The sequence below is a fragment of the Myotis daubentonii genome, chromosome 8 (assembly GCF_963259705.1).
Source record: "Myotis daubentonii chromosome 8, mMyoDau2.1, whole genome shotgun sequence".
Lineage (NCBI taxonomy): Eukaryota > Metazoa > Chordata > Mammalia > Chiroptera > Vespertilionidae > Myotis > Myotis daubentonii.
In genome coordinates this window covers 92909456-92922868 of record NC_081847.1, presented here as the reverse complement: position 1 = coordinate 92922868, position 13413 = coordinate 92909456, and the positions used below count along the sequence as shown (strand labels likewise).

The following is a 13413-nucleotide window of genomic DNA, read 5'->3' as shown; positions in this document are numbered from 1 at the left end:
CGAGCCCAGGGTTCCAGTGCTAACACGGGAGATACTATCCCCTGTCCTGCACCAGGCTCTCCGCAGAGGCGGCCAAAGCCTGACCACACGCATGTCATCTGTAGCCTCTTGAACGTGTGATGCTCATCCTTCTCTTAACTGTCGACACACGTGATCGGGGCGTGGTTTTTAGTTTAATTCCTCACAAAAACCAACCACAAGGCCAGACCAAGAAAATGCCGACGATTTTAAAAATTAGGTGCCAGAGGTGTCCAATTCCACTTGTTCAAAACAAACGTTTAACCCCCAGAGGCATCTCATTAACTTAGTCGATCACCACACTGAGTATTACACAGACTAACCATGTCCGACTAGAAGGATTCCTCCTGTGGACATATATCATTTAACCAACTGGAAGTTGTGCAGAAGAGAAGCATCCCCGCTTTCTAGCTGCCCTGGCCCGAGCACGAAGGACCTCCCTATGGATTCGACGCTACAGACTCAGACACGTGGTCCACTTTACCAAAGGTGGGACATCATGGTGCAAAGTCGAATGAAATTTTCCCGTTTTCTCTCTCCTATCAGCTTTCCCCGAAGCTACCTTCCTTTCCCCCCAAAAGCATTAGGGCTGAAAGAAAACGCCACTCCAAGAGCTTTCTGAGTGGGAATAAACCATGAGTAACGCTGTGGGTGTGTTGTTACCCGGAGATGAACCGCGTGTCACACTGGGCACCTGTAAGGTTAAAAATGAACTGAAAGACAGCTGTGGTCGGCTTACTTCGCGATCGAGTCCGGCTGCCACGGTGATGATGTCCCCGGTCTCATTGTTGATGGTGAACATGTTGGGCGAGGGGGTGCTGGGGGCCTGGGACAGGATTCTGTACCTCAGCATCCCGTTCTGGGTGTTGGGATCATCCGCGTCGATGGCCGTGACCGTCATCACATATGTTCCTGGACACAGCACACACGGAAAGTGAACGGTCGGCCTTCACCTCAGCGTCTCCCAAGCAGCAGGCATGTTTGCCCCTGCGTTCAATCGCAATTCCACTTTTCCAAAGCAGGCATGTAATCACATAGACTTGATTAAAAACACTATTAATAAGAGTACTCACTTCATATCATTATTATTATTTTAAATAGTTTTATTGATTTCAGAGAGGAAGGGAGGGAGAAGCAGAGAGAGAGAGAGACGTCAATGATGAGAGAGAATCATTGATTGGCTGCCTCCTACACACCCCCAACTGGGGATTGAGCCGCAACCCAGGCATGTGCCCTGACCAGGAATCCAACCGTGACCTCCTGGTTCATAGGTTGATGCTCAACCACCGAGTCACGCCAGCCAGGCCACAAAGAGTACTCACTTTAAAAAATATAAACCGTGGTTTCATTACTTGGAAGAAAAATTATAAAACATTTATACATTTATAAAGAATCGATTTTCCCATAACTTTGAAGTCAAATTCACTGTAGATTAAGTAAATGATCACTTCAGACTTTCCTTTATAAAGAAGGCAGCTAACACGTGAGGCGGATGCCATTAGCCACATGTACTGCGGCCACCGGTTCCTTCCCTCTGACCCATTTTCTTGTTATGCAGTCGCATCGGGAATGAGATGCTGAGAGCAAGCTTCCCATGGCCTCAGTCACTTGGGAAAGCGAGCTGGTGCCTAATGGTGAACGCTCCATTGGCCGGGCCATCATGGACCCCTCCATGCATTACTGTTTGGGTAACTGCACAGGGGTTGGCATTGCGGCTCATTATTTCCTTGGAGATTAAAGGAACGCTGCAACAACCTCAAGGGACTTTGAAGTGTCAAATATTAGACATTTTGAAGGGAAATGTACAAAGCACTAGGATCAAATAAGTCCAAACCAGCTGGAGGAAAGGTAATGGGTAAGTAGAGAGAGCAGCGGGAGACTTGAGAGTCTCCCACTCCAAGAGCTATGGTGGCAGCGTCACCCAGCCCCTCTCCGCGTTTGGGCTTACCACATCAGCTGGTCCCAGGAACACCAAGTACATTTTATTATTATTATTATTATTATTATTATTATTATTTTAATATATTTTTATTGATTTCAGAGAGGAAGGGAGAGGGAGAGAGAGAGAAACATCAACGATGAGAGAGAATCATGGATCGGCTGCCTCCTGCATTCCCCCCACTGGGGATCGAGCCCACAACCCGGGCATGTGCCCTGATTGGCAATCAAGCTGTGACCTGCTGGTTCATAGGTCAATGCTCAACCACCAGGCCACGCCGACCCGGCCCAAGTCCCTTTTGGACTCTCCAACTGCCCCCTGGCTGCTGCTGTGGCTAATACGATACGCTCTGTACTTCCTGGGCCAAGGCCCTGGGTGCTGGTGCCCACTTTCTAGCTGCCCTGGCCCGAGCATGAAGGATCCCCCTATGGATTCGACACTATAGACTCAGACACGTGGTCCACTTTATCAAAGGTGGGAAAATCCTAGTGCAAAGTAGAATGACATTTTCCCGTTTTCTCTCTCCTATCAGCTTTCCCCGAAGCTACCTTCCTTTCCCCCAAAAGCACTAGGGCCCCGAGGCGCCCGTTCCCTGGCCTCTCCGCGGTGCCGGGCTCTGCAGCTCCCCGCAGCGACCTCCCAGTGACCCGCGCGCACTCACCCGGCTTCGAGCCCTCGGGCACCGTCCCGTTCCAGACCTGGTGCAGGAACTCCGGGCGGTTGTCATTCATGTCGATGACGTTGATGACGATGTCGATGGGGTTCTCCACTTGGTTCCCGTTGATGTCCACCGCGTGGGCCCGCAGCTGCAAAAGCCATCAGAACACGGGGCTAGTGGGCAGGCTCACGTCGCGAGTGAGCAGATAAAATTCACCCTCACCAGGCCACCCACCAGCACCCAGGCACCCAGCAGCAAGAGAACAGAAGCGACTCTTCCAGCAACACCTGTCAGCAGAGCTCCACCCAGCCAGCATTGATACAGCGGCCCCAGGCCCACAGTGACGCTCCGCCAGGCACTGTGCCCCCAGTTTTATGGATTTGACTCATTTAATCCAAATTCAAAAGACGGAGGAAGAAGGGACCAGCATTTGGAAGAGAAAAATTGAGTCCCAGAAAGCCCGAGTCACGCTGCTGTGTGCACTGGCAGAGCCCGCGTTCAAGGCCAGTAACATTCCGCGCCCAAATCGCTTCGCTAAATCATCCTGATGATTCAGGGGAATTAAAAAGCTGCTCCTGGCACAGAGCACTCACACCGACCAAGGGGGCAGGAGGGAACCCGGGAAGAATTGTGTGCAGAGGGAACTTTCACACGAGGTTTGGTTTTTATAACTGCAAAAGGCACTCAGAAAGCTTGAAGTACATGAATACATAACAGTTGTTCTCTCAAGCTCAAGTCCTTCGTTCTGTAGGTGTTCTAGAGATTTTTTCTTTTCTTTTTTTCTTTTTAAACAAATATCATCACTCAGCTACTCTTGGAAGAATATCTTCAAAATCTTTTCCCCTGGCACACAGAGACCCATTTCCTTCTTTGCACCAGCCCTGTAGCATCCGATGGAATTGTTTATTTTTAACGGGAATACGTCCATAATTCTCCCACTAAGGATGATGCTGGCAGCTGCTTTCTGTGGAATATGCTTCACCAAGTTAAAGAAGCACCAGCACACCCTTTCTGATTAGCGGTTACTTAATACATGAAACAACCATCCACCAATAGGTGTCAAAATTATGTTACACTCATTCAACAAAATAATTTGGAGCAATCAAAATTTGTTATTTAAATCACGCATGTCAAACTCAAGGCTGGCGGGCCCAATACAAGTTTGACATGCTTGATTTAAGTAAGTAATTTTTTTAAAATATATATTTTTATTGATTTCAGAGAGGACGGGAGAGAGAGAGAGAAACATCAATGATGAGAGAGAATCATTGATCAGCTGCCTCTTGCACAGCCCCTACTGGGGATCAAGCCTGCAACCCAAGCATGTACCCTTGACCGGATTGGAATTGAACCCGGGACCCTTCAGTCCACAGGCTGATGCTCTATCCACTGAGAAAAACCAGCTAGGGCAAATAAATAATTTTTACTGACATGAAAATATGTTAAATCTTATGATAGCAAAGTGGCAAAGGCTAGTTTCCGAGAATGGTTCTAATTTCGAAAGACAACATTTATGAATTTATCCACAGCAAAATATCTTATAGGATAGCATCAATGTGTTTAAAATAAGTTAGTTTTACAAACTGGGATTACAAATTGTTTTCACTTTCTTATTAATACTGTATTATTTGAAAAGTTTTATTTCTATGTTATTTGAAAAGTTTTTGCAACATGCACGTATTCCTCTAAAAAATAGTAATTTGTTAAAAGTTTTAGTTGTTCATGTGGAAATTAAAGAAGTAACAAAGATCAATTTAGACTTCTATATTTAAACTCATGAAAAAATTGCTGAAATCTTGTTCCAGGAAAATGTACAAGTATGACCAGAAAAAAACAGAAAACAGAAACAAGTTCCTGGAACTCACATTTTCATATTAGGTAATTCTTGCATCTTAAAACACTTACCCCAGCGTTATTTCTAAGTTGGGAATATCAGTTTCAAATATATACAGGATGGGGCAAAAGTAGGTTTACAATTGTTTGGATGGAAAAGAACTCAACAATTAATAAATCACTAGAGGCCTGGCGCATGGAATTTGTGCATGGGGGGGGGGTGTCCCTCAGTCCAAGCCTGCACCCTCTCCAATCTGGGACCCCTCTCACAATCCAGGACTGCTGGCTCCCAACTGATCACCCCCAACTGCCCTTCTTGCAGGCCTGGTCCCTCCCAACGGTCCTCCCCTGCCGGCCTGATCACCCACAACTGCCCTCCCCTGCCAGCCATCTTGTGGCCATCTTGTGTCTTGGAGTGATGGTCAATTTGCATATTACTCTTTTATTAGATAGGATAATACAAGAATGAATTATGGGTTGCGCGTACTCATGACTGTACGCCTTCTTTTGCCCCATCCTGCATGTATTCAAAAATATGAACATATCACCATATGCAAAAGGCAGTTATAACTCAGTAAGAAAATAAAAAGCACAGAACAATAAAGAACAAGAATTAACCTAAGAAACATAATTAGTTACAACATCTAAGAAAAGATTGCTCATCCTGGCCGACTGGTGAAACCCAGTGTTCGCATGGTTATGAGGAAAGGAGAGATCTCCATTCCCAGGAGGATCAACACGGCCACCTCCCTGCAGGGAGCACTGCCAACAGACGACAGAACAAAAGCGCGCGATCCACGTTCTAGGCCTCTGTTTGGCGGCAATAACGGCGCCAGAGGAACAAAGTGCAAGCGCCAAGCGCAGACGTCTGTCAGTAAGAACCTGTTTTAAAACGGCAGGCTGTATGTTCAAGGCATCCTGTCCAGCTGTTAAAAACGTTGTGGCCTCTCCACATTGCCACGCACGGTGTTGACCCGTGGGCACACCTGTTCTCAGAAGGCCTTGGCCACGGATCTGGAAGCAGGCATCCGCGAGTACAGGGTCACGCAATTTGGGGCGATTCCGCTCCCTTCTTCCGTACCACCTGCTCTTTGACCAGGAGTTTTCATCCACTCCATGAAGATAACACCATGATGAAAGGACATGGAAGAGGCTCCAAGCACATTTCCCATCTTAGAATTCTCGGAAGCAAAGCTTTAAGATGGATATGAGCCTGGCCGACGTGTCTCAGTGGCTGAGTGTGGACCTATGAACCAGGAGGTCTCGGTTCGATTCCCAGGCAGGGCACATGCCCGGGTTGTGAGCTCAATCCCTAGTGTGGGACATGCAGGAGTCAGCTGATCAGTGATTCTCTCTCATCATTGATGTCTCTCTCTCTCTAACTCTACCTTCCTCTCTGAAGTCAACACAAATATATACATGCTAGAGGCCCAGTGCACAAAATTCGTGCACTTGTGGGGGGGACCTTCAGCCCAGCCTGCACCCCCTCACTTAGGCCCGCTCCCTGCCTAAGCCACCACTGCTATGCTCACCAGCCATGAGCCTGGCTTCTAGCTGAGTGGCGCTCCCCCTGTGGGAGCGCACTGACCACCAGGGGGCAGCTCCTGCATTGAGCATCTGCCCCCTGGTGGTCAGCACACGACATAGCAACCAGATGTTTTGCTGTTCGGTCGATTTGTATATTAGCCTTTTATTATATAGGAGGATTTTTAAATGATATGAGAGGCGCAGGTCACCCTCAGCACACACAGAGAAGACTTTATACATAGGATATCAGCATAAATCTTACATGAAAGCGGGCTATCTGCTCTCGATCCAGGGGCTTGGTCACGGACAGCTGCCCGGAGATGGGGTTGATAATGAAGATGCCAGTCGGAGGCTGGTCAGCGCCGGGCCCAGTGACGCTGTACCGCAGGGAGAGGTTTTTATCTCTATCGGACCGGATCTGAGGGCCAAGAAGACAATCATATTAGAGGTGAGACCACGTGAGCTCATTACCTGAGACATGGCTGCCACACCTCATGCCCTTTTGCAGTTACAAACCTACACCATCGCCTCCCAGAAAACCAGGCACTGCTCCCAGGCCTGTCCCTCGTCCTGCTTTCTTGGCAACAGGCTTCAAAAAGAGATGCCCTTCCCCCTATCACCCCAAAGACGGGGACGATGTTAACATCTAACAGCACGCTCCCTGGAGGCAGCGCCAAACGTCAACATGAGGGAGCGGCGGCTTTTCAGCAGCATCGGACTCTACCCTGGGACTCTGCAGGTTAGAGTATCACCCAAACGACAACTTCATGGGAAAACACGGTTTCCTTCTGGCCTCCGTTAGGGTAAGAGGCCATCGTTTAGAGCGTGAAAAGCCTCGCTGGGGAGCGCTAGGATTACGGTGGAGCCTACCAATGAGATTTCCATATCCTTCTCAGGTGGCACTTTCACACGCAAACTCCCTATTGACAACAAATCATACGCGTGATTTTAAAATATATTTCCATACTCTCCAGAACTATACTCATGGGCTCACTTCCTTCTCCAAAGACCACGACTCCCAGGAAAAGGAAGCTTATATCTGAGTCACCGTGGCTGAGGCTACAGAAAGGGCAGGAGCGCAGGCCTGCGGGCGGTGACAGTAAGAGACACGCGGGCATTAGGTACATATGCTTGACCCCAAAACAGAATCTAGTTACCTTCTTAAAGGAAAGGCACAATTATTTTCTCTCTTTCCTCATTAAAGTAGAAAAATAAGGAACACCTTTACTTAGGGTTATGTCATTCGCTGTTCAACTGAATTGTAATGTGCAATACAATAGCACATACAACCCAGAAAGTGACTTATTAAAAAACACAGCTCTCAGTAGGTAGGTACTGGAATGCTAAATCAATCATCTACAGAAACACTTATTTTCTCAAAAATGAAAACACAACGACTTTCTCTTATTTTCCTTTTGTGATAAACAACAGGTTGCTAATTTGGCTGGACACACAGAACTGTCTATAATTTCCAGCCCCCCGCCCTTCCCCCGCATCTCATGGTATGCATTTAGCGGAACTAACAAAACGGACTCCTCAGAGGTGAAAGCCTGTATTTTTGCACGCCCCTGGGATTCTGTTAATGGTATCAGAGGTCATTTTTTTCCTTTTAAAAACCCTCCAATGCACTCAGTGCTGGCATTTTTAGCAACCATCGCCCCTTTATTTTTCCTTTGGCCCCAACGCTCTCTGTAGGGGGCAAAGACCATGGTGGGGAGGGCAGCTCGGTCAGGGAGGCTGAGGTGCGTGTGCTTCATGGCAGAGGGGGTGATGGTGCGAATGGCGTTGGAGTCAGTCGGGGCTTCTGTCTGCACACATTGAACAAACCTTTCCCTACAGGGAGCTCCCCCTACAGACCACCCTCCGAGGTGACAGCCAAAATGAGAAGAGGCTCCGGACAACGTAAGACATCGCATCTATAGAAAATATTTTTAGCAGATGTGCGCCCGAAACTCCACCTGTGAAAAACAGACCAAAGCCCTCCTCACCCACACCTGCCCAGCCACCGAGACAGGGAGAACCGCGCCACCCACCCGGACGAGCTCCTGCGGGAACGGGCCTCGCGAGTTCTCGGGCAGGTTGATCGGAGGGATGACCCAGTCTCTCTTCTGCCTCTGCAGGCGTCCATCGCTCCGGGCCGGCGGGCGTGGGAACACTATTTCTTCAATTTCTTGTGGCCCCTTTGCATTGAAACACAAGAAGACATCCCTGAGTACCAGGAGAAACACTTCCTGAAAGTTCATCAGTGTCAGGGGTACCTGGAAGCGCAGGCATCACAGTTCATTACCAACAAGAATAGAAGTCCGGCCCTGACCAGTCTGGCTCAGTGGATAGAGCGTTGGCCTGTGGACTGAAGGGTCCCAGGTTCGATTCTGGTCAAGGGCATGTACCTTGGTTGCGGGAACATCCCCAGTGGGGGGTGTGCAGGAGGCAGCTGATCGATGTTTCTGACTCTCTATCCCTCTCCCTTCCTCTCTGTAAAAAAATCAATAAAATATATATATATAAAAAAAAGAAGTCTGGAGAGGCCCTTTCCTCGCCTCCCTATGAACATAAGAAGCCCTGGTTCACGTGGCTCTGCTAGTTGGGGGTCATTCTGTGCACCGAGGGGTTGCTGGTTCGATTCCAGGAGGAGCACATGTCCTGGCTGCGGGCTCCATCCCCAGCAGGGAGCGTGCAGGAGGCAGCCGGTCAATGTCTCACTCTCACATCGATGTTTCTCCCTCTCTCTCTCTCTCTCTCTCTAACTCAATTTTAAAATCTTTAAAAAGTAATAATAAAGAGCACTATAAAATTTTCAGGCTAAACCAGCCATGGGCAAACTACGGCCCGCGGGCCGGATCCGGCCCGTTTGAAATGAATAAAACTAAAAAAAAAAAAAAAAGACCGTACCCTTTTATGTAATGATGTTTACTTTGAATTTATATTAGTTCACACAAACACTCCATCCATGCTTTTGTTCCAGCCCTCCGGTCCAGTTTAAGAACCCATTGTGGCCCTCGAGTCAAAAAGTTTGCCCACCGCTGGGCTAAACTGTTCATTGGAAAACTGAATTCCAAACAATTTGTTATGTGACTGAGCTGTGTAAACTATCTGCAATTTCTACAAACCACCTTAGATAGCAGTTAATATGGAGGCAAATGTACAAGATCCTTTTATATATTTCTCATTAGTTTAAACCGCAGCTCAGGTAATGCGCTACTGTACATTAAATTTAGATCTTGATGTGCGACAATATAATTTGAATTCCGAGAGAGTTTTAATTCGTACTGCTAAGGAATGTCTCAGATATTTATGACCCTATTAAATCGCACAGGATTAATGCTGTAATTATTCTAAACCTATGTCAGCCGGGATGGATGCTGCAACTGGCCCACTTTGCACACGGGGCATTAATCTCTGCGGATGCCAGCGTTTTCCTCTGTTTCTCCGTATTTCTGTGGCCACAGTGCCCATTAGCCCTTGCGGCTCCAGTGGCAATATCCAAGCTGGTTTGCTGGGACACTTCGCACCACCAACAATAAAAGCAACCTTTCACTCGATTCGTTACAGTTGCTCACTTTCTATTACCCTAACGGCATGGTTCCCCTCCAACAGTTAATCGTTTCACCGATTACGCTCCTCCACATAATGAAAGCCGGACGCTGGCCTCAAAGAAAAATGATACATATTTTCCCTCCGATATATTTATTCGTATTTGATTACTGGTGGGCATATCGCATTTACCATTAAATACCAGAAATGAATGTGTGTCCTCTTATCTTTCTCGATACCATAAATACAGAAAATGTAAGAGTCACAGTTTACAAAATCATAAACCAGAATATATGACTGTGGAATCCCCTCAGATTGGTCTCCAATTAACTCAAACAAGTAGAATATTCAAATGAAGAATGGAATCATAACTGTACTGAGGAAATTATTGTATCTTATTTACATTTCTTAACATGGGGACTTATCCAAAGTAAGTGCTCGATACATTTTTGTCGAATTGGATCGGCCTGTCCTCTGTTGGAAATGAATCTTACTTACTGTATCTTGGCTTATAGCAGCTTCCACCAGAGAGAACCAGATTATTCCTAAGGGTCATGTTGGTGGATACATAATTCCCACTCCCAATTTGATGATCAGGGGACAAGACAACCCCCATTGACCTGCCAGAAGCACTTCCCCGTCACTACCGTAAATCCGGACTCGCACCTCAGACATTCGGCTGGTGAAACCTTGCAAGGGATTGTTTCTTTTGGGGTTCATATTTAAGAGCGTGTAAAGCTTCTAATAAATTTAAAACAAAGGACTACTTCTAATATCAGTTATAAATCTCAAAGTGTAAACAAACCTTTCCAATACGAGTTCTGGTTGCTCAAAACACATTTTGCCCACATATCTTATAAGATTGAAGACACAACAAAATACAATTGGAGGGACTGAAAAGCTGATGAAAATTCAAACACCGGGCATCCACCCACGGGTGTGAGGCAAAGGGTGCGTGTGGCTCCAAGTGCACAAGCTGACGGGAGCTGCGGTGCCCTACCTGCGCGGCAGCCCCCGGCGAGGCGGGCTGCAGGCTCAGGCTCACGGCCACCTGCCACTTCTCCTGCGTCTCCCGGTCGTGGGCGTAGACCAGGAAGCGGGCGCGCTCGGAGGACAGGGGGAAGCTCCGGACCGCGTACACCACGCCGTCCTCGTCCACCTTGAAGTCTGCCGGCTCGCTGCTTTCATACTGCACTCTTCTCTTCCCATCGCAGCTGCTGAACTTCACTGTAACAGAGGACGCACACGTTACACTCCCAACACAGAGACAGCCAGCGCCATAATCTGCATCCTGCTCAGGCTGAAGGACACAGTACAGTTCGCGTGGGAGACAAAAGGCGCGTTTTCACCTCCTGCAAGGAATCGTCACAGTAGAGAACATCAGACTGTGGCTCTGAGTCGTGCCCCAGCGTCTCCTTGTGGCACAGCCTTTGCCTCTCCTTCCACTCCCCTGGGCCCTCAGACCCACCTGCTTTCCCCATGCCCCTCGCTGACATTGCCTACCACTTCCCAGCAAACTCCTACACATCCTTCAGAACCCGGCTGCAAAGGCACCGAAGGCAGAACCAACCCCTTGCTCTCCGTGTCCCGGCAGCCACCTGAACTCCACTGCCACCGTCTCCTAGCCTGACACTCCCCGGGAGAGGTGCTTCTGAGTACATGTTCTCAGCTACCTAGCATTCCCTGCATATCTCCTGGAACTCAGGAATTAATACCTAATTTCTGAATGAATGCTACATTGATTAAAGGTGAATGCCCACTCTACTCTAGAATGACAAAACCTGAGATAATTAAAAGGTGAATAATTTGCAATTTCTAGTCTTCATGGCACTTGTCATAGTTCCTTAAAGCAGGACGAATTTTACACATTTTCAAACAAATGAAAATAAAAGTGTATTTCAAAATAAATGTTAATTAGAAACATCTATGTCTTAAGAGTGGAACAACAAAAAAGCCTTCAGTATCTTCATTATCTCTCTCTCACATGTAATGATTTAAAGAGAAGAAGTGTTTTCTTAAAAACAATCTCTATCACTTATGTCTCATCAGATAACAAAATTTAAGCCGCGTACTTACAAATGTAGAACTAGACATGTGTAAGTCGGAATGAAATTTTAAAATAATAAAAGTATTCTTTAAGAAACATCATTTGCTTTGAAATCATTAATCATTCTCTCTGAAGAAAAATTACAGGGGAATAGCATGAGGGATCAAAGAAAAAGCAATTTTTTTCCAGTTGTGTAAACATGTGAGATTATGTCCTGACCGTAATTCCACAGGATGCATTTTGGAGGGCACCAACAGGCACACGTTACAAAATAGAATCCTATACACCGTTTGCCTCTTTCAAGGATCTAAGTAAATTTATGAATATCCCCATCCCACATGCGCACTGATGACAGTTCTTTCGTTTCTATTAGTATAAATTCAATGAGATGTGCTCAAGAGCACACATAACAAGCCTGTTTATTTCCCTCCATAACCATAAAGTCCTTGCTAACAGTAATAAAATACTTCACTGGATATATTATTTTCCACATAATCCCATATATTTCATCTTTCAAACAATTCAAAATAAAAAGTTGTATCTCACACTAAGCTATTATACCTCACACTAAATTATGTTAAACCGTCGTTTTTTTGTCTTTGGAAGAGAAGTGTCCCCGAAGATACTTCATTACCCAACTCACATGACCTGCGATTTGAAAGTGAAAAATGGGACTCCTTTCTCTAGAACAATGCCATCTACTGCTTATTTTTTATGTCCGACGACAAAATGAAAAGAAGTATTGTTTGGGAGGACCCTGCTGAGCCATCAAAATGAAAAACTTTTATCATCTCTTTGTATAAAAAGTACCTTTCGTATCACACACGGTATTCACGATGCTGAAGAACGTGTCATCTGGAGCAGAAATACGACACGTTCTCCTGCACTTCCCCACTCGGGCACGAATCCTCCCCGACTCGCACCGGGGTGAGGGGCGAGGGGTCTGCACCCTGGCTGGTCTCCTCCCTGCTGCAGGCCACTGCCGGCCACTCCATGATTTCCTCCCGCCCGCTGACCCGCTGTATCACTGTAAGTAAACCCTTTACCCAGTATGCAACGCTCTCTCAATTACTGTGCCCTTGGTCACTGGTTTAACTTGCAGCATCGTCTAAAACATGTTCGGCCCCGTCACAGATTTCTCGGTCACTTCCCGCCCCACTGTGGCCCACACCCACGGGCATCACCTTGTCTGAAAGCCCCACTCCATTCTCCATGCCCAGCCCCTACCCCCCACCCCATTCTCCATGCCCAGCCCCTACCCCCCCAACTCCATTCTCCATGCCCAGCCCCTACCCCCCCACCCCATTCTCCATGCCACAGCTCCAGAGCCAGGCCTGCAGGCCACAGTGCAGGTACCATCCATTGGATGTCCCTCAGAAGTCAGCAGCCTACGCCCTCACCTGAAGAGGTGCTGCACCTTTCGTTTTACTTTTAATTTGTTTTTACATTTCTTGTCCATGGAAACACAAAACTGCAGGGGCTTCAAATCATTTGGCTTTGTGCTAGGTTGCTGGTAGTGAAAGAAAAAGGAGTATTTGATGAAAGCCAGGCACTGAACAAGACACTTAGCTCATCTGCTTGAACCTCAACTATGGCCTCCTGAACTGGGGCTCGTTACTTCCATTCCACGGAACAGGAGAAAGAAAGCTCAGAGACCCTCCTGTGCCCTTGGCTAGATGACTCCCCGTCTTCTTCCTCCTCCAAAAGCCTGAAGGAATCGACATACACACGTCTTAAGTTATTGAGAAATAAATAAACAATGAAGGTAAATGCTTGTGAAGAGGATGAAGCCACATTCGATCTTGGAAAATGCTACCGTCAATAGCATCTTCAAAAGGAATTCTTCACTGAATGTCC

General features: G+C 47.1%; 1 protein-coding gene across 1 annotated transcript in view; it reads right to left on the bottom strand.

The window, feature by feature from the left end:
• Window positions 1-13413, bottom strand: part of CDH2 (cadherin 2) — a 195174-nt gene that overhangs the window by 41192 nt on the left and 140569 nt on the right. Inside the window, exons 3-7 of the mRNA XM_059707425.1 lie at window positions 10510-10736; window positions 8009-8155; window positions 6238-6393; window positions 2619-2763; window positions 758-930 (exon numbers count right to left, since the gene is read on the bottom strand). Coding sequence (XP_059563408.1) covers window positions 758-930; window positions 2619-2763; window positions 6238-6393; window positions 8009-8155; window positions 10510-10736 — 848 coding nt within the window. The remainder of the gene's footprint in view (window positions 1-757; window positions 931-2618; window positions 2764-6237; window positions 6394-8008; window positions 8156-10509; window positions 10737-13413) is intronic.